Source organism: Phascolarctos cinereus, unplaced genomic scaffold (genome assembly GCF_003287225.1).
Source record: "Phascolarctos cinereus isolate Bilbo 61053 unplaced genomic scaffold, phaCin_HiC Scaffold_7;HRSCAF=346, whole genome shotgun sequence".
Classification (NCBI taxonomy): Eukaryota; Metazoa; Chordata; class Mammalia; order Diprotodontia; family Phascolarctidae; genus Phascolarctos; species Phascolarctos cinereus.
In genome coordinates, this window is record NW_027556180.1 from 123,191,384 (window position 1) to 123,218,856 (window position 27,473).

The window sequence follows — 27,473 nt, forward strand, 5'->3', positions numbered from 1 at the left end:
CATCCTAAATAATTTTCATCTCTAGTAAAATGATTTGGAGGAAGTTAATACTAACAATTCAGTTCAATTCAGGAAATATTTACTAGGTGCCTGCTATATGCAAAAGTGCTCTGGTAGCAACTGTTTCCTTGGAACCACATTTTAAAAAATCAGTATATAATGAGTGAAAAGTTTTTACAGTAGGGAAAAAATACAACATGTGCTTTTAAACAATTAAAAATAATTTTATTGATAATTTCACTTTGTTTACCTAGCAAATAAGCACTCAGCAACTACAGTAGTTGCCACTTTAAGTGACCACAGAAAGAAAAACATATATTGTTTTATATATATATATATACATATATATATGTATATATATATATGTATATATATATATATATGTAGTTATTTTACATGGTTCTATACAACTTCATAAAGAAAATGTTTGTTTATTTTCAGTTAGCTAGAGTCCCCTTACTAAGCCATGGGTTGCATGCTTTCAGACACACGCAATCTGGCAATGTTCAGCGGGGTATAAGCCTCAAATTAAATAATACTGACATATTAGCAGGACATGACAAAGATTAGAAATATTTAAAATCTGTAAGCTACAATATAAATGCTACTCTTTGGGGCCACTACAATATTACATTGCTCTTGATGCTGGGGAATGAAGTTTTTTAACTTAAACATAATTTGGTCATTATTACATGGTTCAAGTAGCACCTTTCTGAGCTTGGCTTCAGTAATACCAAGAAACCATTGATTTTTTTCCCCAGGCTTTATTATTACTTTAAAAATATTAAACTAGCATTTTCAGAAATTATTGGATATGGTTACATTTTTAAAACAGTGCATATGCATTTTGTGTGTGCAATTTCCAGGTTTTGCAAAATTCTTGTGCAATGGAGTTTAAGTCACAGGGCATGAGAATGTAGCCATGCCCAAGGATGATTGACTTAGCAAGAAATTAGTGTAGAAAAGTGAAAATGGGTTACATAGCAGTGAAACACTACAACTGCAACTTGAATAGAAACAAACAAAAAAGACATAATGAAACTGACCAATAGCTAGTTTAGAATTCACTGTTGCCCCCTTTTAAGGCACTGAATGTATTTTTATGATAATAGGAGTTCAAGGCAGTGGCTGTGAAAGCCAATGGACAGGACCCATTGTATGATTTATAAATAGTATGCACATGGCATGTTAATTACCCACAAGGAGTTATTGTCATTTCTTCTTGGCCACAATGTCAGTTTTTGGTTTAGTTTATCATCAGCTTAGAAGCTGGCAGGAAACTACATTAGTAGTTTATTTCCTACATGTGGTCCTGGTTACCAAAAAAAAAAAAATTCGGTGATATTTTAGGAGTAAAAGGCAAAGCTCTTGGGTCCAATTTGTTCCTGCAGGAGCTCTGAGAATATTACAGTTTTTGCTATGCTGGAACTGAGTTAGAATCTTCTGTAACTGCATCCACAGGACAACGACAACTTCAAACTTTGAGTGGGAAGCTGTACTTTTCAGTTTTCCTCCCATCTCAACTAATTTCCTTACTTTTTCTTTCCTTCTCTCCTTTCCTCTTGCTCCTGTGGATTGTCTAAACTTGTTCATAACTAAGGCATTTTGCAGAGAAGATAAAAAATTTGAGGAAGATAAAAACAGTTGAAACTATAGTTTTTAGAAGTATTTTTATCTGTAGTGATGGTAAAGCATAATATCACTATATATATTTTTTTTTCTGACAGCTGAATTTTGAGGAAAACTGGGAAAATGTATGAAGATCACTAATTACCCCATGGGGAGAAAATTAAAAATTGACTGATTAGAGTTTCAAAGCCATTTTAGAATAATCTTAGTACTTTAATTATATGTCGTATACCTAGGAACTACTTAATTAGAGTATTCAGGGGACTGTGTGGAATACAGGGCCTTCTCACTTGCTATATTTATACTTCTCCAGGCAAACCCCCTTATGGTTGCTACTAGCATCTCTCTCGTTTAAGGGTATAAAGACTGGGACCTGCCCTTAATTAAGTAGTCAACATGTAGTTATACACCATCTAAATATTTACAGAAGCCCAAAGTAATAAAATGTAGCCTTAAACCACAGTTATAAAAGTGTGAGAATCTTCTAAAAACAATCATAATCATCCTGGCAAGAATCTTAGGTAGTTTTTTTTCTGTTTTCTTTAAAGAGAATACTAAGCATGTAAGAGTCTTCAAAGAACTCATTTCAAACAACAGTCCAAATCTTCCCTCTTTCTCTTTGCTACATTTGATTCCATCTGCTCTTTTTAAGGGTTTTGAATGTATTTTAGGCCCATCACTTAGATGGCATTTTCTAAGCCTCCCTTGGGATTATTCAAGTATGCTTTTAATCTTGAACAAAAGAAACCAGCTAAACTTACTTTCACATACTTTCACCTTCAGTATCTAGCAATAATGTGTCTACCCAGTAGTGTAACACTTGTGATAAAAAAAAAACACCCTTTTGCTTCTTTTAAGGATTTTTTTTAAAAGCCCTAATTGAATCACTTCATACATCTGCCCTACTTGGATAAGTCTGTTCTTTTGTATCCTACGTTGGATTCACATCAATTAGAAAACACCCTCTTCACTGAAAACTCTGCTTGAATTCATGCTGAATAGAAATGGCATATTAATCTACAGGAAGTTATTTAGAGCTACACTGAAGTGCTAACTTCAAAGATTTTAAGTGCTATGACAATGAGGTGCTCTTTCTTTTCTCCCTACTTTACTTCATGTACTGTAAACAACTAAGAATACCATGAAGAATTATTAGTGTTAAGAAAACAATCACTTTCTCACCAATTTTTTTTTGTGCAAACACAACACTATTACTCCAAATGACCCATTGTCTTAATCATAACAATTCTGTCCAAAATGAAGGAACTGCAGTTCAGTGACTCCCTTGTTCTTCTTTCATGATGAACTGTATTTATTACTGGAACGGAAGTTGTCATATCCATGATCATTTGCTTTGAACTTTAAGCAGGATTGCTTTTCCTCCAGGGACTGTTTTTCCTCAAAAGATTGGCACCAGCAACACAAGCATGACTGTCCAAAACAAAAATAAATTATTATCATACGCTCATGCTAGTCAAATGTCAGAAAATCTGTGGATACTGCAGGACTCGGATTTCTATCCATGACAGAAAATCCATGGACTGCTTGAATTTTTTTTTCATAGCCAAGAGTTTGTGGCAAACCTTGTAAAGGAATCACAGGGGAAATTCACCATGCCACTCCACCATCATTTTTTATTTTTTGGTTTTATCTCCAAAGTGTTATTTTTCCTCCAAACACATTTTAAATAAGTCTGTGGAAGGACAAGAAGGGCAGAGGTGGGAGGGAAGTGGTGACCACAATTTCTCTGAGTCTCAGTTTTCTCATAAGTAAAGAAAAGGGGGTTGATTACTGAGATCTGTTCCAATACTATCTTTTTATGATTATGCAAAGAAGACATGACCTCATAAACTGACTTTGACTTTATAAAAGTAGAATATTTCATAAAAAGGATGATGTAGATGTAAAGTACACAAGCAGTCATTCTATGTATGTAAAGGTGGGACTTTTCTTATCATTTATGTTGTTTTAGCCTAGAAACTCTTCATTTGGAGAATAAATAATAATAATGAATATCACAGACAAGGTAGGAGATTTATCTCTATCAAATTTCTTTTGGATGCCTTGCCTGAGGTTATTCAAATATTGTGAGTCTATTCAAGGGCAGTATGATTTAATTGAGCTGAAATATTTGCCCTAATCTAGCTAAAGTTCATCTAGTTGGCTAGGCCACATGATAGAAATCTGGAAATAATAGTTTTTGACACTTGTGTATCATTAAGATGTCCCAGAAGAAAAACTAGCTATTGTTATTATATAGTTGTGATTATATAGAAAGAACCAGGGCCTCAATAGAAACAGGACAATATGTAACTGCTTCCTAGTCCTGGTTTATTGGGTCCTAATTCCATTCTGCCAACTCTGTCAGAGTTACATATCCACATGTGAAATCCTTGTTGATGTTAATGGCACTTCTATATAGATAAAGACATTAGTTGGGTTGGAGGGAATAGAAGAGAGTATGATTATCTGATTTTGTAAATAAAAGCCCTGACTGTGTTTTCATAACAAAAACCAGTTCTAATCCAGTAAAGTTCAGAGTTATCTGTAAAAAAAAAAAGGATAAAAAAAAGAATAATGAATTTGGAAGACCTATCTTTTAGGTCAGGATAGATAGTCCCCTTACCTTAAAGCAGTTTTTGAATCTTTTGCTCACCAAATATAGAGCTATTGGATTAATACAGGAATTCAGAGAAGCCATGTTGATACCGATGTAGTCCAGGACCAACAGAAAGCTGCAAACATACCCCCAAAGCATGTTAGTGATAATGCATTACTAACCCACCTATTCAAGAAAGAGATGATAAATATTTTTAGGAAGAAAAGTTTTCTACAGAAACAGTGGTTTCACTTCCTATTGGCCTTTATTCTTCCTCACAGCTCTTATTTCTTACAATGCTTTCCTTTGAAAGTGCTATGACCTCTCTAAGCTAAACGGATTTATGGGAGGTGAAGGAGAATCAAACCTGGTAGATTTAATCTTGTCATTCTTTTAGTTTTATCAATCTCCTGTGTCCCTCCATTCTGGGCATTCCCTCCACTCTCTCTCCTCTCCTTTCAAGTGGAACAGAGGTTGAAAATTGGGATTTTATTTTTTAAGGCTCCTTCACTCAGTAAGGTAGGCAGAAAGGCACTCTCCCTTTCTACCAAAGCAACTCCTCAGCAAGAAGTGGTCTTATAGAGCATTTAATCATGCAGGCTCTTTCTATATAATAGCATTCTTACCTCAGAAGTTCACATCTATTGGGATCACTTTGATCATAGATAGTAAGCTTCAGAATCCTGCTGAGGTGGAGGGGAAGCCAGCACAAAGCAAACACCAGCACCAAGCAAAAGACTGTTTTGGCTACTTCACGTCTCTGAAAGAAAAGGAGAGCCAATCTTTAGATGGGGCCTAGTAGCAGCACCAGAAATGCTTTCCTAAAATAAAATAATTGAGATAAGATATATGCAAAATGAACAAACTCTGGAAGACATTCAGAATGAGGAACTTTAAATCAATCAATCACCTAATCCAAATTAGACTTAAAGGAATAGAATATCAGTTTGGAAACTCAATATTGGTTCTACCCAAGTCCTTTGAGGGTAGGAATTCTACACCTGGGCCCAGGTATTCCTAAGGATTCTGTTGATAGACGCAGGGATTCCAGGAACTTTGATGAGAAAAAGCAGATATCTATTTTCACTAACCTCTCACTGAAATTTAGCATTTGTTTTAATTATTTAAAAGCATTATTGAGTTAAAGGTTTATAACCTTTTTTAGAGTATAAAACACCCTTCAAGATCAGGAGTTCTTAGTCTGGAATCCACAGACTAGTTTTGGATAGATTTAATGGGTTCCATGAACTTGGATGGGAGAAAGAAAAACCACAGAGTTATTTTCACTAACATGTGGTTTCCTTTGTAATCTTATATATTTTAAGTATTTCAAAACATTATTCAGAGTAGCCCATGATACAAAAAAGATCAGGAATCTTTATGCTAGATTCAGTTTCTTTTCAGTCATGTCTGACTCTTTATGTTCCACTCCAAAGATACTGGAGTAGTTTGTTATTTTCTTCTCCAGCTCATTTTAAAGATGAGGAAACTGAGGCAAACAGGGTTGAGTGACTTGCCCAGAGTCACACAGCTAATAAATGTCTGAGGCTGGATTTGAGCTCAGGTCTTCCTGATTCCAAGCCCAGTGCTCTATCTATTGTGCCACTTAGCTGTCCTTGTATTAGCTCAAAACCTGAAGTTTATACTGCACAGATTCATAGATTATAAACACAAAAGCAAAAGTTCTCGGCATATGGAGTATAGGATTGAGCCACTAGCAATCAGCAGTATCACTTTTTTCCTTTGTCATATTTGCCTGCTTACAATATGAAAAGTAATTTAGATCAAAATAAGAATAAGAATTTTGCATCCAGCAGTCAGTTGTTTTTTTTTACTTTCTTACCTGCTTTAAGTGGTCGTTTAAAGCAATTTGCATACCGCTTTTCTTCCTCAACATTTCGCAGGTCATCAGAGTATAGAAAAATGCAGTGATGGCCAAAGGCAAGCAGAAATAAAAGCTAAACAGCCACCAATCCTTAACTGTCTTATAGAACTACAGGGAGAAAAGAAACAGCATTAGGAGAAATAGCAAGTCCTCTTTTTAAGAAATTCTGTTATACAAGCATTTGAAGTTATGGAATCAATAAATTCAAGCAGTGAGTTCTGAGACTATGTTTATCACACAAGATCCTGAGACTTACAGCTGGAAGGGACTTTGACATAATTTAGTCCAACCCTTTCCTTTTTCAGTTGAGGAAACAGACTCAGAGAGATGAAGGTACTTGCTTATGGTCATGCTGCGTCAAGTTTGGGGACTCGGTATCAGCAGAGATCTGAATTTGCATTCTATACTCATTGTGTAACCAAGGAAATCACTTAACCTCTCAGCCTCAGTTTCTTCATCTGTAAAATGGGGCCAATGATATTTGCTACACTTAGCTCACAGATTGTGGTAAGGGAAACACATTTAACCTCAATCAACTCTGCAATCTGTAAATTCAAGCCCCTCACAAAAAAGTCATTCTGTTTTATGACTTTTTCCTCTTGTCCCTTTCTTGAACTATGTTCAAGATTTTTTTTTCTTTAACTAATGCTGCACAAGCATGTGTAGGGGGAGAAAGGAAATAAAGTACCATTTTTTTCTCCATTTATCCATACTTTTACCCTCTGCCAAAGACTAATAATTTCTTTCCTTCAAAGAAATAACAAAAGGGGAATGGTATTATGTCATGATAGTCATTACACCTCATGTCATTACATGTCATTATATCATGACAGTCCCTCATTGAGGGTCAGATTATTACGGACTTGGCGACTGGCTTCTGGAGGTCAGAGTTGTATCTCCTACCAAAATGTTCTTTTAATAAAGAAAAAAAGGTAAATAATTCTATTCAAGTTTAACTTTTACTTTAGCTTTGCGGACAAAAAAAAAAAGAGAAGCTAGGCATATTACCATCCAGAAACCTTCATTATCAAAGCTAGGTTCAGTACTAAAATGTTCTCTTCATCTACTTTCTCAGAACCTGCTTTAATGTTGGGTACACACCATTTCCTTTTTGAAGCCATTTGTCTGAATAGACAAGCTAAGTTCAAACTTAAATTTCAGTTTCATGAGCTTTAGAAGTGGTCAGAGATATGACCAATGCTCTGTTAGTCCCTGGAATTCTCTTGAAAAATCGATTTATGGTCTAAGGACTTGGCTTCCAACCTTCTTACTATCTCTGTAATTTGGGTAAAGCCTTTGTGTACCATGGTTTCCCTTTCTGTAACATGAATTTGGATTCATTAATCTCTACTATCTTGTCCAGCTCTAAATTCTATGAATTATGGGTGTGCTGGGCCACTGGGTGACACATTTTGCTGCAATTCTGAGTTCCAGAGGACCTAGGCTTTTTTGGATCTTAATTCCAATTCAAGCCACAATCTGTTATGAAATAGTAATCTTCCATTGCAAATAAGCGGGTCAGGGAAGAGAGATTGGGAAACAAAATAGCTAAACATCGATGGAAGAAGAACAGTTTTATAAGGCGGGCAACAGTTTATTTACCTGCATAAAGGAAGTTTTCTGAGTAGGATGAAGCAAGCAGATTCGAAGGTACTTTCCTTTGTAGTCCATAGCAATCATATCAAAACCAATAGCTTCAGGGATAGCCAGAACAACCGAAACAACCCAAATTAAAACAATTTCCACTGCAGTCCATTTCGGCACTCCGATTCCTTTAATTCGGCTCCAGGAAGCAACAGCTCGATACCTTAGGATCAACACATGGAACACATTAAAGCTAAAAGAGTCTGATCATATTCAGCAATACAGTCTTTTAAACCTCTATCTCCATTTCAGCCAGTAATTGAGCATTTACAGCACTGTTAGCTTAGATATAAGATCTCACCTGTCAATACTTAGAGCGCATAAGCTGAGTACTGTGATGCCCACAGAGGCCTTCTGAATGAAAGGGACCAGCTTGCACATTTCAACTCCAAAGGGCCAGTCTTCTGCAAGCAGCTGCATTGAGAAAACATAAAGCTAGGTTATGTATAATTTTATAGGGTGTCTTTTGAACTGAATTTGCTTCAATATGTAGCAAAGACTCTTTTCTCAATGTATTTATATGCAAGTGGACATCAGAAACCCAGGTACTTATTTAGTCTTCTCATGGAATAGCCTTTGAAAATCACTGCTGCTCAATATATGGAAAACTGGGAGTGTGGAGAGAAGAATGAAAATTCAGCTTGGTTCCCACTTTGGGGAATTAGTTATGAATATACTCAGTTCGTTTTCAAGATCTATACAATTGAGTATACCTTCTTAAAAGTGGCAAAAATTGACACTGTGCTCACAAGTAATGAAGGTTAAGACAAAGTGATTAAGATAAATATGTGTCAAAATCTCTGTGTGCGTGTGTGGTGTGTGTGTGTGTACATATATAGGGGCAGCTACATGGTTCAACAGATAGAGCCCTGGGCCTGGAGTCAGGAAGACCAGAGTTGAAATCCTGCCTCAGACACTAGCTGTATGATCCTAGGCAAGTTACTTCGTCTCTGTTTGCCTTAATTCACTGGAGAAGGAAGTGACAAACCACTCCAGTATCTTTGCCAAGAAAACACAGGGGACAGTATGGACCACACTATCCATAGGGTCATGAAGGGTCAGACACAACTGAATGACTAAATAACAAAAACAAGCAGAGAAAGAGAAAGATGGAGGGAGGGAAGGAGAGAGAAAGAGAGAGAGGGAGACAGAGAGAGAATGGGAGAAAGGTGGAGAGAGAGAGAGAGGGAGACAGAGAGAGAATGGGAGAAAGGTGGAGAGAGAGAGAGGGAGACAGAGAGAGAATGGGAGAAAGGTGGAGAGAGAGAGAGGGAGGTCGTTGGAATAACAGGAAACCAGGAAAACCTGAATTCAAGCCTGACTTCTCATACATTTGTCCGTAGGCAAGCAATTTTACTTCTTAGTGACCCTAAACTGTAAGTTGTACTAAGCAGGTACTAATGTGTACTGACAGATAACAGGTTTCCTTGCTGACAGTTAGATACCTAAGGGCACATATATTTTTGTTCTAAATATCATCATCATCATCATCATCATCATCATCTCCTTTTCCTCCTCTTCCTCCTTCTCTTTCTCCTTCTTTTCCTTCTTCTCTTTCTGCTCCTCCTCCTCCTCCTCCTTCTTCTCTCTCCCTCCCTGCCATTTTCCTCACTCTCTTTCTTCCTCTTTCTTTCTTTGTTTCTGTGTCTTTCTCCCTTTCCCTTCCACCTCTCAATTACGAGGAAAAGGAAAATTTAAAATACATGGATTTATCATTTTGGAGGCAAACAACAGTTTTCTTTGGGACAATTGGGTATCAGACACTGGTAATTAATCATTTGAGGTGAACATCTGGATAAAATATTCATGGAGTTTTGAATACAAAGGGAAATATACCCAGACTTGGATTTTTTTTAAAGGTTTTTGTAAATAGCTACTCCTTTACCCTCACTGAAGAAAGAAAGGAAAGAAAGAAAATTTTCTTTGGAAATGCTGTGCTTAGGTTTTACTGACTTTTCACCAATGTACCATTTTCTTTTGTGGTTGTTTTAATTTAATTTAAGCTTTTTTTTTTTTCAATTTACAAAAATCTACCTCCCCCCACACATGGAAGAAGCTAGAAAAAGAGAAACCTTGTAACAAATATGCATAGTTAAATAAAATAAATTTCCATAAACCATGCACCAAATTCCCTGAATTTTTCAAGTTGGGTAAATGACACTTTGTTCAATACTTAGCCCAATGCTAGTAAATGAGGCATTTTTAATAATAGTTAAGTGACAATAATTGAGTTAGTTTCACTTCTGGGAAAGGAAGGAAAAAAAAGAAGGAAGCATTTATTACTTACTTATTAGGTGCCAGGTACTATACTAAGGTGCTTTACAAATATGATCTCATTTGATCCTTACCACAAGTTGGGAGGTAGGTGATATTACTCCCATTTTAGAGTTGAGGAAACTGAGGCAGACAGAGGTTAAATAACTTGCCTGGAATCATGAACCTAGTAAGTATTTTAGGCTGGATTTAAACTGGGGTATCTGTAACTCTAGTCCCAGCACTCAATCCACCATCTACCTGCCCTGTTGTACATCTAGGCTGGATGGAACTGGTTTGTTGCTATTAAAATTTGATGTGAGGCAAATACAAGTTCCTTTTCATCTGCTTGTTAAGAGACAACTTAATCAAATATCCCGTGTTTTACTTAGAGGAAATAAAGTTCAAATCACTAGTACAGGATCTGTTAGACCCAATATATCTTAACCCCCCTTCCCCCCCAAAAAATAAGCTCCTTCAGGATGTGGATTGTTTGCTTTGTTCATTTCTATTTCCAGCACCTAGCACAATGCCTTGAACTTTTTCTTTTCTGGAGATATACGGTAGCTAGGGTAGTACAGAGGATAGAGTACTGGCCCTGGAATTAGGGCAGCCTGAGTTCAAATCTGGCCTTAGATACGTATTAACTGTGTGAGCCTGGGCAAATCACTTAACCCTGTTTGCTTCAGTTTCCTCACCTGTAAAATGAACTGGAGAAGGAAAATGGCAAACCATTCCAATGTCTTTGCCAAGAAAATCCCAAATGGGATCATGAAGACTCAGACACAGCTGAACATGAACAAGGAAAAATAAGGTAAAGAAACTCCTTGTATCAATTAATGCAGGTTAGCAATTGTTCTGCAATTTAGAATCTTCGTGAATCATCTGGGGACACTGAGAGCTTTGGTGACTTGCCCTAGGTCAAACAGCTAACGTGGGGACGGGATTTGAACGTGGGCCACTCTGAACCTAAGGTTAGCTTTCTCCACAGGCCCACTCAACTTGTACTACACATATGTTTGACGCCTTTATTGAATTAAATTGGAGTGCACCTGATAAAGATAGGCTCTTCCTTGAAGAAGCAGATACTGTCTTTTACAAAGTTCTCTAACAGAAAAGGTAGGATTAGAGCAAGCTTTAGAAACAAACAAGCTTGTGTCTAGAGGATGCTGAAATCTCCAGATGAAAGTTAGTGGGGTGTGTGTGTGTGTGTGTGTGTGTGTGTGTGTGTGTGTGTGTTTATTCAGTTAATCATCTGAACATTTATCTACAGGACACCAAAACTTTTATTCCCTCTCAAAACAATCTCCAACAAATATGAATGTTGTGGTGATGGGTGTGTGAATACGCCCACTAGAGGATTCAGATCTAAGAGAGATACTGGGTGGGAACAATCCAGTCTCATGAAAAAGGGCCCATTAGCTGAACTGAGATCTTATTTCAAGGTTGAACTGGGCTGGGTTGGTATTCTTTCAGGGATGCTATTTTCTTTGGCTCAGCGAGAAGCTGGATTATTGCTCTTTGTACCAGCTGGAGGTCTGCACCACAACCTCTGACCTGAAGCTATCTTAGTGAAACTGTAAAAGCAAACTGAAAATTTTAACAAACTAACTACAACTCAACTTAGTAACAATAGGTAACCCACATTACAATTCTCTAGTATTCTCTACCTATGGGAAAAGGCCTAAAACCTTTCTAGCTGGTAAACTCTGATCCTGCTCAATTTCAACAGCATCCTCACATCAAAGTTCAAAGGCCCTTCTTGTACTCACTCACTTTACCTTCAAAATTACATATCAAGTAATGCTAGAAGATAAGAATTGAGTGAATACTGCTATACTGTTTTGTTGCTGTTCAGCTGTTTTCAGTCATGTCTGACTCTTTTTGACCCCATTTGGGATTTTCTTGTCAAAGATACTGGATGGTTTGTCATTTCCTCCAGCTCATTTTACAGATGAGGAAATTGATGCAAATAAGGTTAGGTGACTTACCCAGGGTCACACAGCTAGTAGGTGTCTGAAGCAAGATTTGAATTCAGGTACTCCTGACTCCAATGCCAGTGGTCTATCCACTGTACCACCTACCTGCCCCCATCCATTTAGGATGAATTTATTTAATTATGCTGAGACACAGCAAGGCCTAGTTGATAGAAAGCTTGCCTCAGAGCTAGAAAGCCTGGGTTCAAGTCCCTAGACCCTAGGAAAATCACAATCTTTCAGGGTTCCAGGCAACTTCTAAGAATATGAGTTTGGGAGAAGATGTTGACCTTCATTTGTACTGAGAGTCTCTTTACTTGGGAATTCCCTAAATCACAGATCTAGTACATATCTTTATTCCTACCCATCAGTGACAGTCTTGACTTTGATAGGCAGCTCTTTGAACTCCCTGAAAAATTCAATCCATACTTTTGCTTTACGTTGGCTTTGGACTACCTTTGCCAAATCTGGCAGCATAAGATATAACCAATACTCTCTTCAAGTCCTCATGTCTCTCTCTCTCTCTCTTTTTTAATTTTTGGTGAGGCAATTGAGGTCCAGTGACTTGCCCAGGGTCACACAGCTAGTAAGTTTCAGGTATCTGAGGCCAGATTTGAACCCAGGTCCTCCTGACTCCAAGACTGGAACTCTATCCACTGAGCCACCTAGCTGCTCCCCTCACATCTCTTGTTCTAAAGGGCTGGGGCAGCAGAAGCTTTGGGCTATCTCAGTGCTAAGAACAGAGTTAAGAGGCAGATGCCTCCCAAACTGAGCCAAACATCCTTGCAGGGAAAAGCACTGGATGATCTAGGAAGACATCACACATACAACCTAGGAGAGTTCTCTAAAATTTCACAGGAAATGGCATTAACCCCCGAGGTTATATTGGTGTCCAGAACCAACTTCTTTTACTTTCCATTGACCAAAATGTGGTGGTTCCTAGGACCTGGTGACCTTTCCTAGCTATATTCTGAGGACTCAAGGTAGGTGAGCAATACTTCCCACCACTCCCACTCCCCACTTTTATTTTCAAAAGATTCTGGGGCAGCTAGGTGGCACAGTAGATAGAGCACCGGCCCTGGAGTCAGAAGGACCTGAGTTCAAATCTGGCCTCAGACACATAACACTTACTAGCTGTGTGACCCTGGACAAGTTACAACCCCAACTGCCTCACCCCCCCCCAAAAAAAAAGGTCCTGAAAATATTCCATTCCCTTTTTTTTTCAACCCCAGGAACAGACCACTCTTTTTTCCTTATTTCCCAGGTGGGTGAATGATAGCTATTCTCGCTGCTCATTTCTCTCTTACTGTACACTGGCAACCAACAATTAGAATCAAAAGTCTCCTTGTAGAACTTTCTTTAGAACTTTCTGAAGCATTCAGCTAACCTTAAACTTGTGTTAGTGTAGTGTGGGGAAAAATTAGTTTAAACACACAAATAACAAAATAATAATAGCTCACATTTATATAACCCTTTTAAGGTTTATTTAAAAAAAACTTTTTTGAGAACAATCCTGTGAAGTAGGTAATGTAAGTAGGAATACTGTCCCCATTTTGAAGATGAAGAAACTGAGACTCAGAGTAATTAAACAACTTGCCCATGTTGATAAGTTAGTAAGTATTAGAGCTGAGATTTGAACTCAGATCACCTGATTACATGTTTTATACTTTCCAGAAAAGGTTCATACAATCACAGGTTCAGAGTTGGAAGGGATCTTTGTGGTCATCTGGTTTATTTCTCATTTAATAGATGAGGAACGTGAGGCACAGAGAAGCTAAGTGTCTTGGCACACAGGCATTAAGGATTTATTCCCCAGGTCCTCTGATTCCCAACCCAGAATTCTTTCCACTGCAAAACAATGCCTCTTGACTACCTGAAGATTTTCCAAATGGTGTTAAGCACTAGTACATTTCTATGTCTAGTCATGTGAAGCAAATCTGTGGATTCTCTCCAAAGCTGAGATTGAATAGATATTAGAACTAGGATCCTTCACTGATACCATCCATATATTGACACTTCTGATTTCAACCTAATGAGCACTTTAGCCAATAGCTTTTGTACTTATATGGTCTAGAAATGAGGCAACAGTTATTGACGGAACTTGACATGTCCTATGCTCATGTTGATAGAACACCATATGCCTGTTTTTCCCTAAGGTTGTCGTTTCTTAACACTTTTTTTTAATATGCTAAGCTCCCCAAATAAGAGCAAATAAATAGCAACAAATTAGGCATGTTCTATTAATTTGTAGTTGCTAAGTCTTTATAGCTTTGAGATTGGAAATGCTGCAGTTCTGCTCCAGGCAGGAAGAATGCCCACATAATTTTTTTAAAGTCCTGCATGATATTATTAAAACTATTAATTTTTAAATAATACTTAACATAAATATTGTATAAGTTTCTATTCTTCTTCAAAGGATGCTGCTGCACGAGCCCAACAATGACTTGCAGGCTGAGGATTTTACTTGAGCTACTGTTTTCTTTTTTTTTCTTTTTTTCCACCTCCTTTCTTTTCTCCCCTTTCTCTTTTTAATTAAAAAACACATTCACAGAGAAATTAAGTAGGAGGAAAACACCATTAACAGATTGTTAATGTCGAAAGGAGTCAAGCCCCATAAAGTCAGGAAATGCCAAAGTTAACAAGCTTTCACTAATGAATGTCACTGTTTTCATGGCCTATACATACTACTTTCCCTTCCTGTTTTTCTTATTCAGCATATACAGTGACATGGGGCCATTTGTGGTTTTCAAAACATTCCATCAAATGTACACTATGTGCCACCATTAACAAGATAGTCTACAGGCAGACATCTCAAATGCTATCATTTCCACTCATTACCAATCTTTTGCTTCTCTTATTCCCTTTGAGTCAGTTTTTATAATGATTTGAGGATAGCAAAGATCCAGCTTTCGGTGTTTTATGAAATACAGACACCCTTGAAAATGACACACATACTTAGTGACTCTGAACAGAGGGGTGGGGCTCTGAGATAGAGTTTTATAAGGGTTTAGACCTTCCAGGAAGATTGGAAGAGGTGAAACTCATAGCTATTAATTATCAGTTCTCTCCCACTGGCCTACACTCTCCCCTAACCTAAAACCTGTCAGAGAAACTGCTGATGTACTCCAGAACCTACTATTTCACCACTATCTAATGGAATTCCACAGGGAATGTTAATTGCTTGAGGGATTCTGTCCAGGGTGAAGATGGATATACTGAGTATGAGGAGGAGAATATTGTTAAGAGGTGATTTGTTAAGTAGAAGTTTGCTCTTATAAGCATATGGATGAAGATATATTTATAAGTGAATCATAAACATTTATTGAGGTTGCAGAGTGTTTAATGTTGTTGATGAGGTATGAACCCTACTTTTAAAATAGCTAGTATTGTTTAAATATATTGATAGACAAAGGTGGGGAGAATGAAAATGTTGCCTTTCACTAGTTTTTGGAAAGGGTATTTCCTTGCTTTTTTTTTTAATCTTGGATTCCTGCAGGAGATAAATAATTTTACTGAATTTTTGCCATTTTTCTAAATAGTACACATTCATTCTAGCACATTAGTATTCCATTTATTTCTTTTAAAATCATATCAACAGCTATTGGAAATGAGTAAGCTTCAAATCAAATGGAGCAAAATTTTTTCTGAACCTTATCAAAGCTATGAATGCCTGGAAAAGGAAGTGGAATGGTGTTATAACGAGATAATAGGTAGGCGGCTTTTCCCCTCAACTGGTAATAATGCTATGTCAGGAGATCTGGAAGGTTCCCAGTTCATTTGGTGGACTTCCTTGGAGAACTTACAAGAAGATATAGAATAAGTGCTCAGACTAGAAGTCCAGAGACCCTGAACCACCACATAATTGATCCCAGAATATGTTTCCTCCCATCAGTTGTTCAATGAGAAAACTCCAGGGCTTGGTCAATTTGTGGGCATCTTGACATCTGCATTGCCAGTGAATGTGCGTTCACCATCCCATGCCATTACATACCTTGCTCAAAGAATGATAATCCAATCGAGATTGCCACCAATATTACCATTATTGCTAGCGAGAGTATGATAATCTATTGTTTTATGATTCCACTCACAAATCCTCTAAATGTCTGTGCCAAAATTCTCTTCTTTGGCCACTAATCCTTAATAGTGACTATAAAATGATTATTTTTAGATGAATTTTAACTTCACTTTTAATTTACATACTTATTTTTAAGGTAAAATTTAACTTAATTATAATTATTGATTTTGTCAGTGAGAACTCCCTCCACTTACATAACAACCTATCTGGGAGTCTACATGAGGAGTTGTTAAACTTTTTGTGTGTGTCATGGACCCTCATGGGCAGTCTGGCAAAGTCTATGGATCCCTTCTGAGAATAATTATTTCAAATGAATAAAATAAAATATATAGGATTTCTTTGTAATACTATGAATTCTCTTGAAATACAGTTATCAAAATATTAAAATATTAAAATCACAAACCCCAGATTAAGAAGGCTTGATGTAAAGAACCTCCAAGAGGTTAAGTAATTTGCTCGTGGGTCATTTGAGAAGGAAACAGCAAACCACTTTAGTATCTTTGCCAAGAAAACCCCAAATGGGATCACAAGAGTCAGATATGACTGAAAAAAGACTGAACACACAGCTCATACTATAACTGTCAGAGGTTCCCCCTTAACTAGACGTAGAAAATAAAAATCGGCCCATACCATACTTTCTCAAAACAGCCATCATAATGCTGTTTATGCTTACGAAATAGAGGGAACAATGATATTCTCCTTACCATATATATATATATATATATATATATATATGTATATATATATATATACATATATATATATATATATATATATATCATAATATGACCTTCCATTGTTCATATTGGAAAGAAGGCACCATGTATCTTATTTAAATACCTCAAGGATTATTGGTTTAATTGCATGGGTACTTCCTCTATAAATTCTCTAGATTTCTATGAGTTTCTGTGGTTCAATCTAGTGGCCTCTTAATCACATAATTAAGCTAATCTTCAGAGGAGAGACTAAAGAGCTCTTCCCTGACTCCATATTCAGTTTCATAGTATTTTTAAAATTCCAACAATGTCTATGGCACAAGATTATGACAACAGCCTCTTATCCAAACTGCCTCCCCTAACAAGAACCATGGGTGGATTTGTCCGCTAAGACACCTGCACAGTTAAATCCTAGTACTTTACTAAAGGCATTTTCAAACTTTTGAAAGCCAAAGAGTCTTCATATAAATGATGATGATAATGGAAAGGACAAAAGGCAGAAATTTTATCAAGCTGGTGTAAAGTACAATGTTTGCTTTCTCACCCAGTCCTTGACTGTGCTTGGAAACATATACTGCACTAAAATGGATGAAGATGAAAATGTCATTTCAAGACAGAAAAAGAAAAAGGTAACTGGGCTCTAGTCTATGTATATGAATGATGTAACCCTCTTTCCTGCCCTCCTTTCCCCCATGGAAGCTCCTAGAAGGTAAGGATTGTTTGTTTTTTTAATCCTTGTCCTCCTAGCAGATAGTACAGTGTTTTGACATAGTAGGTGATTAATAAATAATTATTTAATTGAATTAAATGAGTTGTTATGTGTATAAATGTTAGTGTACGTAACTGAGGAGGAGGGATTGCTCTAACATAGTAACAACATTAACATATTGCCCTAGATTTCTTTATTACATTAATAAAATGATACTGAATAGAAATAAAGGTCCTAAGTGAGTGGGATATGGATAGGAAAGCTAAATTGTCTTTTTTTTTCTTTTTTGGGAGAACCAGTGGTGATCCAGAGCATTATGGCATGCTGTTGGGAAGACAGGCTTTGGTGGGGGTAGGAGGCCGAAGACAATGTTCAAGGGGCACTTGTCCACGGCAAAATGACCCAGTGTTGAAGGTTATGTCATTTCCTAAAAGATATTTTCAAATTGAAATGGCTAAATTAAACTTTTACATGGTGAGGGAGGTCATAAAAACAGTATATCAGCAATATGTTCACTAAGAAAAGCATGTGTAGCCATGGAAGCAATACTCTAACTGGAATTGGAAAACCTAGGTTTGCAATCTTGAATCTGCATCTCTAGTTCTATGTGACCTACATAATTCCCTCTGCCTCTTTGGCTTCAGTGTCCTCAGCTATAGATCAAATGGGTTTGACTAGATCAGGTGTTCTTAGCTCTGGGTTTGTTAACATGTGTGTGTGTGTGTGTGTGTGTGTGTGTGTGTGTGTGTGCACGCGCATGCATGCACAAACTTTTTATATTAACTTTTATACCTAGAATATAATAAATATATGACAATATATAATAAAAGTTTATATTAAAAGTTGATACAGCTAAATAAAAGTGTATATGTAGTTATATATAATTATACATACATATATACATACATACATATATCTTGATTTTACTTTGATTGGCATCCTTTCTAATCCTAAGTATTCTATTGTTTGCATTTAAAAACGTTCTGACATGTTATTCATAGGCTTCATCAGATTGTAAAAGTGTTCCATGGTAGGAAAAACATTAAAAACTTGACTAAAAGGTCTCTAAGCCTCTTTATACCTCTAAAACTCAGTAGATATCAGCTGATAAACTGATAGTATCCTACACTCTCTCAAGCCTATTACCCACATCTTGACTATTTTGCTACCTCCACAGGTGTGTTCACAGGTGAAAAGAAAGAAACAGTGACTCAGATCCACATATTATGAGAAAGCAGAATTACAAAACCAGAGAGTTCTTCAGTTAAAGTATCTTTATCGTATACAACGTTCTTGTAAATACAACTGGCCTCTTTTCAGTATTTCAAAGCTAGGAAAGAGAATGTTTCACATTATAAATTACTTCTTGAATCTTATTTCAACCCACGTTTGATCCTGTCAGCACCACTTAAAAACACTTAATCATTTATTCATTTGTGACATGTTCTTCTAAATAAAATTAACTATAGCATAACGAGCACACACACATGACCATATATGGTCATTTATTTGTCTTTTGGAAAAGTGAGATGCCTGGATCAGAGACACAATAAAAACTGAGTTACCCAGTCCTGCATATACCAGCTTTGAAAATGTTACTCAATCTTGTTTGGATAACTCAGAGTAAGTAGGGAAAGGAACGTTTAAAAGACTGAAATCACTTAATTTGACAGATAAGAAATCTCATATATGGCTTAAAAGTTGGATCACACTTAGGGACTTTAAACTCTTTGATTTAGCGTAATCTACAAATTCTTTCTCTTCTCTACTCATGACAAATATCTCTAATTTTATTTTCCCAAAATAACTATGTTTCTTACTTTGGTCGCTTTTATCCTTTATTATTCTCAAAAATATGTTACTGAGCAAACTTCCTGAGTGTGAAAAACCTTCATGGGAAATGTATGAATTTGGGCTTTCCAGCCTTCATCTCTACTATCTAAACACTTACTGTCCACCTGTAGGTCTCAACTGGCAACAGCCCTATTCTTCTGTCTCTTTCCAAAAACACTTTCTCCAAAGGAATGGTATCACTGGAGCTTACTCTAGCCACAGAATAAAAGTCAGCTATACTATAGCCTGTTGAAATGGGATATAGACATTATAGTATCTTAGAGTTAGGAAACCTGGGTTCTCTACTGTTGAATAGCTGTGGTACCTTAGGCAAGTAATTTTATCTCTCTGGGCTTCATCAGTTTTATCATATGTAAAATAAGAAAGTTAGACTATATTAACCTCTAAGGTCCCTTCTAGAATTAATCTCTCTCTCATCTAGAGAAATGACCTCAAAGGTCCATTCCAGTTCTTTGTTACTATGTTAAGCTGTCTATGGCAGCACCCAGCCCATTTTCCTTCCTTCCCTTCTTGTGGGAGGAACTAGTTAAATAGTGTAAAGATAAACTTCTCCTGAGGAAGTAAGAGAAAGGAAATGGATAAATAGAGATACTATTCAGTAAAACTTAGGAGACAAATGTATGAAAAAAGAAGACAGAAATGGAGAAACTTGAGAGTGGGGGAATGGAAAAGTGATTGGGGAAGGCTAATAATAAACACAACATCTGTGGTATAGCTAACTTATCTGTACGATGAAAAGTACAGTTTTCATTTCTGCATGAAAGGGGATGCTCTAAGACGAAGGAAACCTAATAAAGACTGGCAAAATGTAGAAAAGAAAATGAGAGGAAGACAAAAGCAACAGTGAAGAATAGAATGAGAGAGGCAATATAGCATATAACACACACACACACACACACACACACACACAGACACACACACACACACACACACACATCATTTACCTCCTCCCAACTCCCAAGATTTTCAGGCAAGTCATCATCACCTCACACTGATAACTGATCTTCCCAGTAACAAACTAAGATATTTTAACATTGAACAGTAGAGATAATTTTTTAAATTTTTTTTCCTTTTTCTTTCTTTTCTTTTCTTTCTTTCTTTCTTTCTTTCTTTCTTTCTTTCTTTCTTTCTTTCTTTCTTTCTGTCTGTCTGTCTGTCTTTCTGTCTGTCTTTCTTTCTTTCTTTCTTTCTTTCTTTCTTTCTTTCTTTCTTTCTTTCTTTCTGTCTTTCTTTCTTTCTTTCTTTCTTTTTTACAAAAAGATGATTTTGATGGTTTTCTGTGCAGTAGGGCTTGGTGTCATAGAAAGGCATTTCAAAATCATATATAGTTAAATGTGGATATAATCAAGCAATTCCTTATCTTGACATGCCAATGTTTACTAGTTAAGCTGTAAAAGGAGGACATACTTCCCAGATGCTACCTTCTGTTCTGTAACCTAGACCGTTGCCTCTAGTTAGGCTCTAGAAGTCAAATTTATATTTTCCTGAAGTTGAGTGTGTGTGCCTTACTGCATCTCTGAAAACTGTGGACCTTATGCAGACCCATGAATTGAGAATTAGAAGTGTCATATAATAAAGTGACCATGTGATACTGTCTTGCTGTATAGTTCTGAACAAGTTATTCTTGGATTTGAAGAAATAAATACCAATGGAAATATGTGCCATTCTCCTACCAATATGTCTTGGGGCAATTGTAATGCACTTTATTCAGGCCTTATTTGTAGCAGATTATTTGTAGTCTCTAATTAACTCCCAGTATGTTGCAGAGGATAGAGAATTTGCCTCAGAATCAAGAAGTCTTGCTTCTGATACACACGGGCTTTGTGACCACAGTGGAGAAGTCACTAAATCTCTCCTGGCCCAACACAATTCTTCCAGAGTATAGGCTGCGGCACAGTTGCCAAACTTTATTTATAGAGGGAATTCCCTCATCAGAAAGTTCCCTTGACCCATTAAGTAAATCAAAGGTCTCAATAAAATAATAATAAATAATAATTCCCAGTAACCAAAAGCTAGCCCATTGTATCCTCACTACTCTTAACTTGATCTTAGTCTTGGGTTCTCGTAACTCTTAATAACAACTTTCTTAAAACGATTAAAGATGGAATTGTCACTGCCACTCAAAAATTGCTTGCTTTTGCAGCTTCCTACATTAATTTGATACAGTTCAAGTTCCAATGATAAACAGCAAAAAAGAAGCTTCTTTCCCCACTCCTAAATTCTAGTATCTAGGAATGGGAGTAAACTTCATTTGACTAGTTCAAAAGCTAAAAATTTAGAAGTTTAAAAGTTAAACCTTTAACATTTAACCTTTGAAGTAGTAAATTAACTAGATCCTCTTTACTCAATTCACAAATATTTGACTACCTACCATATTAAAGGCAGTAATTACCTGGTTAAAAGGTGAAGAGCTGAAGATCAGTAATTCTGCCACTTTGTTGGGACATCAGGACCCTTCACTTCCCTGACAGTGCCCTAACAACACCCATTTCTGCAAATAATCCTGAATATCATCTTTGACCCTTCACCCTTATCAGAGTGCTTTACCATTTTTGTGTTTATTAAGGAGTTAATTTCTATCCATCTTACTTCAGATGTCAGACAAGTTACTTATTAGAATGTCCTCTACCATAGGTCAAAAGGAGTTTGTAGGAGTTGTTTACCTCTCTTCATTGTCCATTTTAATGCAGTGCAGGAAAAGAAAAGTTGAGTAAGATCTATGGGTCCCACCCCCTCCCCCAACTCATTTTAGTCAAGAGACAACATCTCTCTGTTCCATACTGTTAATACTGCTGCCTCCAATTGCAAGACTTAGTAGAAAAGCATCATAGACTCTGAAAGTATCTGCCTGTTAATAGAACCTTGACATTAGCAACAATATCACTTATAACCCTGGATGGGAACCAACCAATATGTAGATATGTTGGCCAAGTTCTTCTTCAGGTGAGTGCATTGAGGAAAGTTACAAGTGACTTTGGAAAAAGAGATTTGTGATTTATATCAAATAGAGGAATAGACAGAAAGGGTATTGCATTTGAGTTCAAAAGACTCTGGGTTTGAGTTCCTGGAAAGCTATTGACTAGCTGTACGACACTAGACAAGTCATTTAACCTCTGTATGCCTTAATTTCCCCATCTATAACACAGGAATAATAATTTGCATCCTACAGATGCACTCAGGTTATTGTGAGGATGGAATGAAATAAAATTTTAAAAGAATTGCAAGTCTTACATAAATGTAAGCTATTTCTTTTTTCTGTTCCTGATGTATTAATCATACTACCTGTTTTTTAGTGCTTTCCTTTATAAAGCACTTTCTCTACTGGAAAGTTCTGTGGGTTAGGTAATGTTGATTTCTTCACCACAGATGTGGACCACAAACTATATTCCTCATGTGTTGCTGTGGCTGGAAAACATCAATTATCTCAAGGGTAACCTTCTTCTGAGGACCCTCATAGACCTTAGCTAGGCTGGTCCTCAGCCAACAAACATCCCTTCTGTCAACAGGTCTGCATTCTAAGCCTTTTCAGATAAATAAATACTAACAGACCTCGTGATTCATTTGTATAGCCTTTAAGAGCCCAGAATCCCCTCCACTTTTGGTACCCTTCCTGACCCATGCTACGATGAGGCTGGTGTGGAACCTCAGTGGTGGTAGGGAAATTAGTAAGTGTAATTTTCATTTTACAAATGAGGAAACTGAGGCTTAGGTCAAGTTACTTGCTGAGGATAATAGTATAGCTTACAAAGAATACAAGCTCCTTGAGGACAAGGACTAGTTCATTTTTGTCTTTGTATCCCCAGCACCTAGCCCAATATCTGGCATGTAATAAATATTTCTTGATTAAATGCTTATTGACTCAGACCCAAGTCTGATCTATGGATCCCACCCCCTCCCCCAATTCATTTCAGTCAAGAGACAACCTCTCTCTGTTCTAAACGGTTAGTACTGCTGCCTCCAGTTGCAAGACTTAGTAGAAAACCATCATAGACTCTGGAAGTAATCTACCTGTTAATAGAACCTTGACATTAGCAACAATATCACTTCTAATTTCGGTACTCTCTCCACTATTTCCTCTCCTAAATGGGATTTGGAATTGAGGGCAGAGAATAACATTGTTACCCACTGACTATAGCAAAACCAACTGAAATGTTAGGGCAGTTGGAATGGTTTAAAATCTTCTTTTTTCTCTTTTATATGAATATTCAAAGTGTTTCTATAGTTGCAATCTTGATTCTGTATCAGTGGAACACCTGGGAGGGGGGACAGGACTCTGAGTGAGCACAGGGATTTTATCTGGAGAAGGTATAATTTGTCCTTGATGTTACACAGGTGATCTAGAGTATAGGCTGACTGTATTTGGAACTGTCCTGAAGTCCAACTCTTAAGGATACAGCCTAAACACAGCACATACTTAGTCCCCATAATGGATTACCAGCCAGACTCTGAACAATCTCTGTGTGAGGTCCTCATTCAGCCCATCTCTTAGAGGATCAGGAACTCTGGCTTCCAGCCAGACTTGGGGAATTTTGAGGCTTTTCAACTTCAGTGACCTAACTTAACAGGTGTCTAGTTTTAGATACTGAGCAATGTACTAGTCTCACATTAAGGATAGCCTGAGGCTAGAATCCAGAAAAATAATTAAATTACAAAGTGAAAAAGCAATTCTAATTTAGTGCTTAGGCCTACTTTCAGTGAATCGCATAACCCTGAGTGCTTTTTCCTTTACAGTTATTAGTCCTAAAATGTGAACCAAAAACTTCCCTTTGCATAAAAAGTATTACATTCATATAATGTGAAATATGACCAATCTAATTTGAAGTGTGGCTCCTGAAACATTTGTGTGTGTGTGTGTGTGTGTGTGTGTGTGTGTGTGTGTGTGTGTGTGTGTAAAACTCTCCATCATTCAGGACAAGTGTCAGAGAATTGCCTGGGGCACTGACTGTAAATGATTTGCCCATAATCACAAGCTAGTATATATGAGAGACAGGACATGCAACCAGGTCTTCCTGATTTCAAGGCTAGCCCCCCCCCCCTCCACTATGCTTATTTATTACATTTATATATATGTGTATATATATATACTCCAAAACAGAGCTATGTGGGTCAGTGCAGTTCATTGTTGGCTATCCTAAGAACTGATTCAAAATACTTTTAGACTGCATAGTTGTCTGCATAGTATGCTCCCCAACTCCCAGCCCTGTGTTCTTCACATAGTAGGTACTCAATAATTGCTTGCTAAAATCAACTTAGGTGGAGGCCTAAGTGCCAAAGGGAGATACGACTCTGTAGAGGGGTTCCAGTATTCTTCAATAGGAATGCCTTACTTACTGCCTCCATATTCCCACCTCCCAATGTGTAGAGGTTTTCAGAACCCACTGGTCTTTCCAAATCAATAAGACTCAGTTTGCTGGGTTGGATCACCCCTCTCAGTAGCTCAATAAAAGCTTTCACTTGAATGTGGCTTCATCCATGTGCGGCTGTCTCAATCCTAATCCACAACTTTGAGCCAGTTGGTTCTAAGACCCTGTAAATATGGAGACTGGGTAAGAAAGTTCCAGGGTCTTTTGGGATCCGCTTATTAACAAATACAGCAACACCTATGTCTTCACTACCAAGGGACTTCTGGGATTCTACTCCTTTTGTTTCCTAGGGTTAACACTTGGCAAAACCTTGAGGTAGATGAAGTCCCAAAAGGTTGTCTTTTGCTGCTACCCCAGTCAGTGCCCTTCTCTGTTAGACTGCCCTTCTTCAGCCAATCCTGTGCTTCATTCTGCAGGCTTGCAGTGTCCTCTAAAGTGCTCAATTTTATAACTTTCAGAGGGGTCACATTTTAAAAACCAAAATTCTTAGGAAACTCAGGGATACAAAATCAGAGCTGGGAAGGAGAAAGAGTTGGGGAACGGAAACTAAAAATTATTTGATCCTTCTTTCTCTTCTCCCAACCTCCAACTACTTTTCCTGCCCCAGCCCCTACCCCAAACCCAGCCATAAACTTCCGTACAGTTGTTCAGAATCACTTTGGTCAAGATGCCATTTACCTTGTAGACATTAATGGGGATGTCAGTGATGATATGGAGGAGGTCGCCCAAGGCTAGGCTAGCGATGAGGATGTTGGGACCATTCCTCATGCACTTGTTCTTGTAGATGATTCTTAACAAGGTGGAATTCCCGATGATGCCAAGCACGAACACCAGGCAGGACACCACGGTGTTTATGTATTTGAAAGTCTCCTTGATCTCTGTCTGGCCCGAGCACATGGTGGGAGAGAGGCCGCGAGACCGCCCCTGCGGTACCGATGGAAGAGACTGGCTAGCATTGGCTGCTTTGGGCCAGGCGGCTCTGGCAGTGGGGGTCATCGCCTCCCCTGCCTCCAGCGGTGACAGGGTGTCCCGGGCGGATAGAAGCTCGTTCTCCTCCCCCCAGACCCCCAAAGTGCAGCAGACGAGAAAAAGTAGCAACAGGGGGATACTGCAGGGGCTGCGATGAGGCGGCATGATGCTGCTCTGTCTGAAATCCCAGGGGACTGCTCTCTGGCTTGGAGTCGGAAGCCTGGAAAGGGAAGGTGGGGAATAGGGATTGGAGAGAGGGATAGTAGAGAGGGAGAGAACACTAGATCAGCTGCCTAATAGTCACTCCTGCCAACAGCCCCGTCGCCCCTTTCCTCCTACCCTAGAGCTGGGTGCTGAGGCTACTTCTGTCTGTGCAACTGGGGAAACTCGGGAATTCCCGCGCACAAGAAGTTCTGCGTAATTCCATCCCAGAGAGAAAGAAGGAGAGCGGGGGAAGGGAGAGGAAGGGTGGTGGTGGAGTGTTGCATTTTCTGTCCCTACAAAGGGGTTCACCCCTAGCTGTGGGTATGGGCGTCATGAAGTGTCTAGGGGTGGGGGAGGGCAGAGAAAGGAAGAAGGGGTGCCGAGGCAAACTCAGCCCCGTTACTCTCACGCCTTCAGAACTCCAGGCTATCAGCTTTGGAGAAGGAGAGGTTTAAGCAGCAGGAGGGCATAAAGAACCCGTCACATACTGGCATGCACCAGCTTCTCCCTGTTTCTCAGGGCTGACAACCAGGCAAACAAGCAAACAAGCATTTATTAAGTGTCTACTGTGTGCTAATCTTTGTGCCAGGAGTACAGTGATTGCTCATGTCTTCTCACCGGGGATAAGGGAAGGGAGAGAAGATGTGAAGTTCACGACTTTGCTAGAGCAAAGATTCACGGGTCGCATCGAGTATACTGTGGAGGCTTCCCAACTCAAGGGAAACAGCTTCAGTTCGGGTTTTGTTTTTTTTTCCCCGCAGTCAAACTAGGAATATTTTCTACTGTTAACTCACCAGACCCCTTCTCCTTTATATAGCCTCAAACAAATGAAAACAATAACTAAAACATTCCCCGAGCACACACGTTAATTTGTCACATCTATATTTTAAAAATTCTTTTTATTTTATTTTATTTTTTTAACTACAAAGACTAAACGGGTTGCACTAAGGCAGAATACCATAGGTCGTACTACTTCGATGTTACTTTTAAAAACCAAAGCAAGCTATTTACCTTGCAGCTCGTCCAGGAACAAAATAGTGGGTTCTCGTTTCAGCGGGCGGGGGCTGGTGCTTATGCCTGTGGATGGATGATGATCCCAGCTCTGAAAAGCACATTCTGCTCTCAGCTCGGCTCCTGGCGGCACATGGGGTTAAGCACGCCCCTCTGGAGTTGCAGGCGGGTCTGGCTCTGACGAAATGACTCAAATGATGCCAGAAAGGCAGCATCCACAATTTACTCGGATCCGTGCTCGCCATCCACAAGTACTTTTATTCATTCGTATCTTTCCCATCAATCACTGCTGAACTCCTCCCGCTTCTTCCTACCGAGCCGAAATCTTTTCCCCTCTGGCTGGTGCTGGCTCTCACTGCTGCCTGGATAGCATCAGCACAAAGTTTCCCTGATTTCACAGGCAGGTTAGAGGGTCGCCCTGCATGAGTCTGCTAGCCAAAGACGATTTTAAAGTGACTCATTATACTTTAATACAATTACGGTCAGTCTGTGATTGTGTCTGATTTTTCTCTTATTTTCTTAAGTTAAGGAGATGTGATTTTTCTTTATTTCTAAAATAATTGCTGCTGCATCTAATTCCCATACT

General features: G+C 38.1%; 1 protein-coding gene across 1 annotated transcript; it reads right to left on the minus strand.

Moving 5' to 3' along the window:
- Positions 1-203: 203 nt before the first annotated feature.
- On the minus strand, positions 204-27,224 carry EDNRB (endothelin receptor type B). Its single transcript, XM_020973263.2, has 8 exons — positions 26,888-27,224; positions 25,382-25,892; positions 8,059-8,171; positions 7,716-7,920; positions 6,072-6,221; positions 4,855-4,988; positions 4,256-4,364; positions 204-3,060 (listed from the first exon to the last, which is right to left on the minus strand). The coding sequence occupies exons 1-8, from the start codon at positions 27,130-27,132 to the stop codon at positions 2,926-2,928; spliced, it is 1,602 nt and encodes a 533-aa protein (XP_020828922.1). The 5' UTR covers positions 27,133-27,224; the 3' UTR covers positions 204-2,925.
- Positions 27,225-27,473: the final 249 nt, after the last annotated feature.

What these genes read in the sequence shown, in the direction of transcription:
- EDNRB (XM_020973263.2), bottom strand. Translation starts at nt 27,132, where the DNA reads ATGGCGAGCACGGATCCGAGTAAATTGTGGATGCTGCCTTTCTGGCAT. An exon ending in GTTCCTGGACGAGCTGCAAG is followed by an intron (nt 25,893 to 26,887) that starts GTAAATAGCTTG and finishes TTCCCTTTCCAG; the next exon opens with GCTTCCGACTCCAAGCCAGA. An exon ending in TGCGCTCTAAGTATTGACAG is followed by an intron (nt 7,921 to 8,058) that starts GTGAGATCTTAT and finishes GTTGATCCTAAG; the next exon opens with GTATCGAGCTGTTGCTTCCT.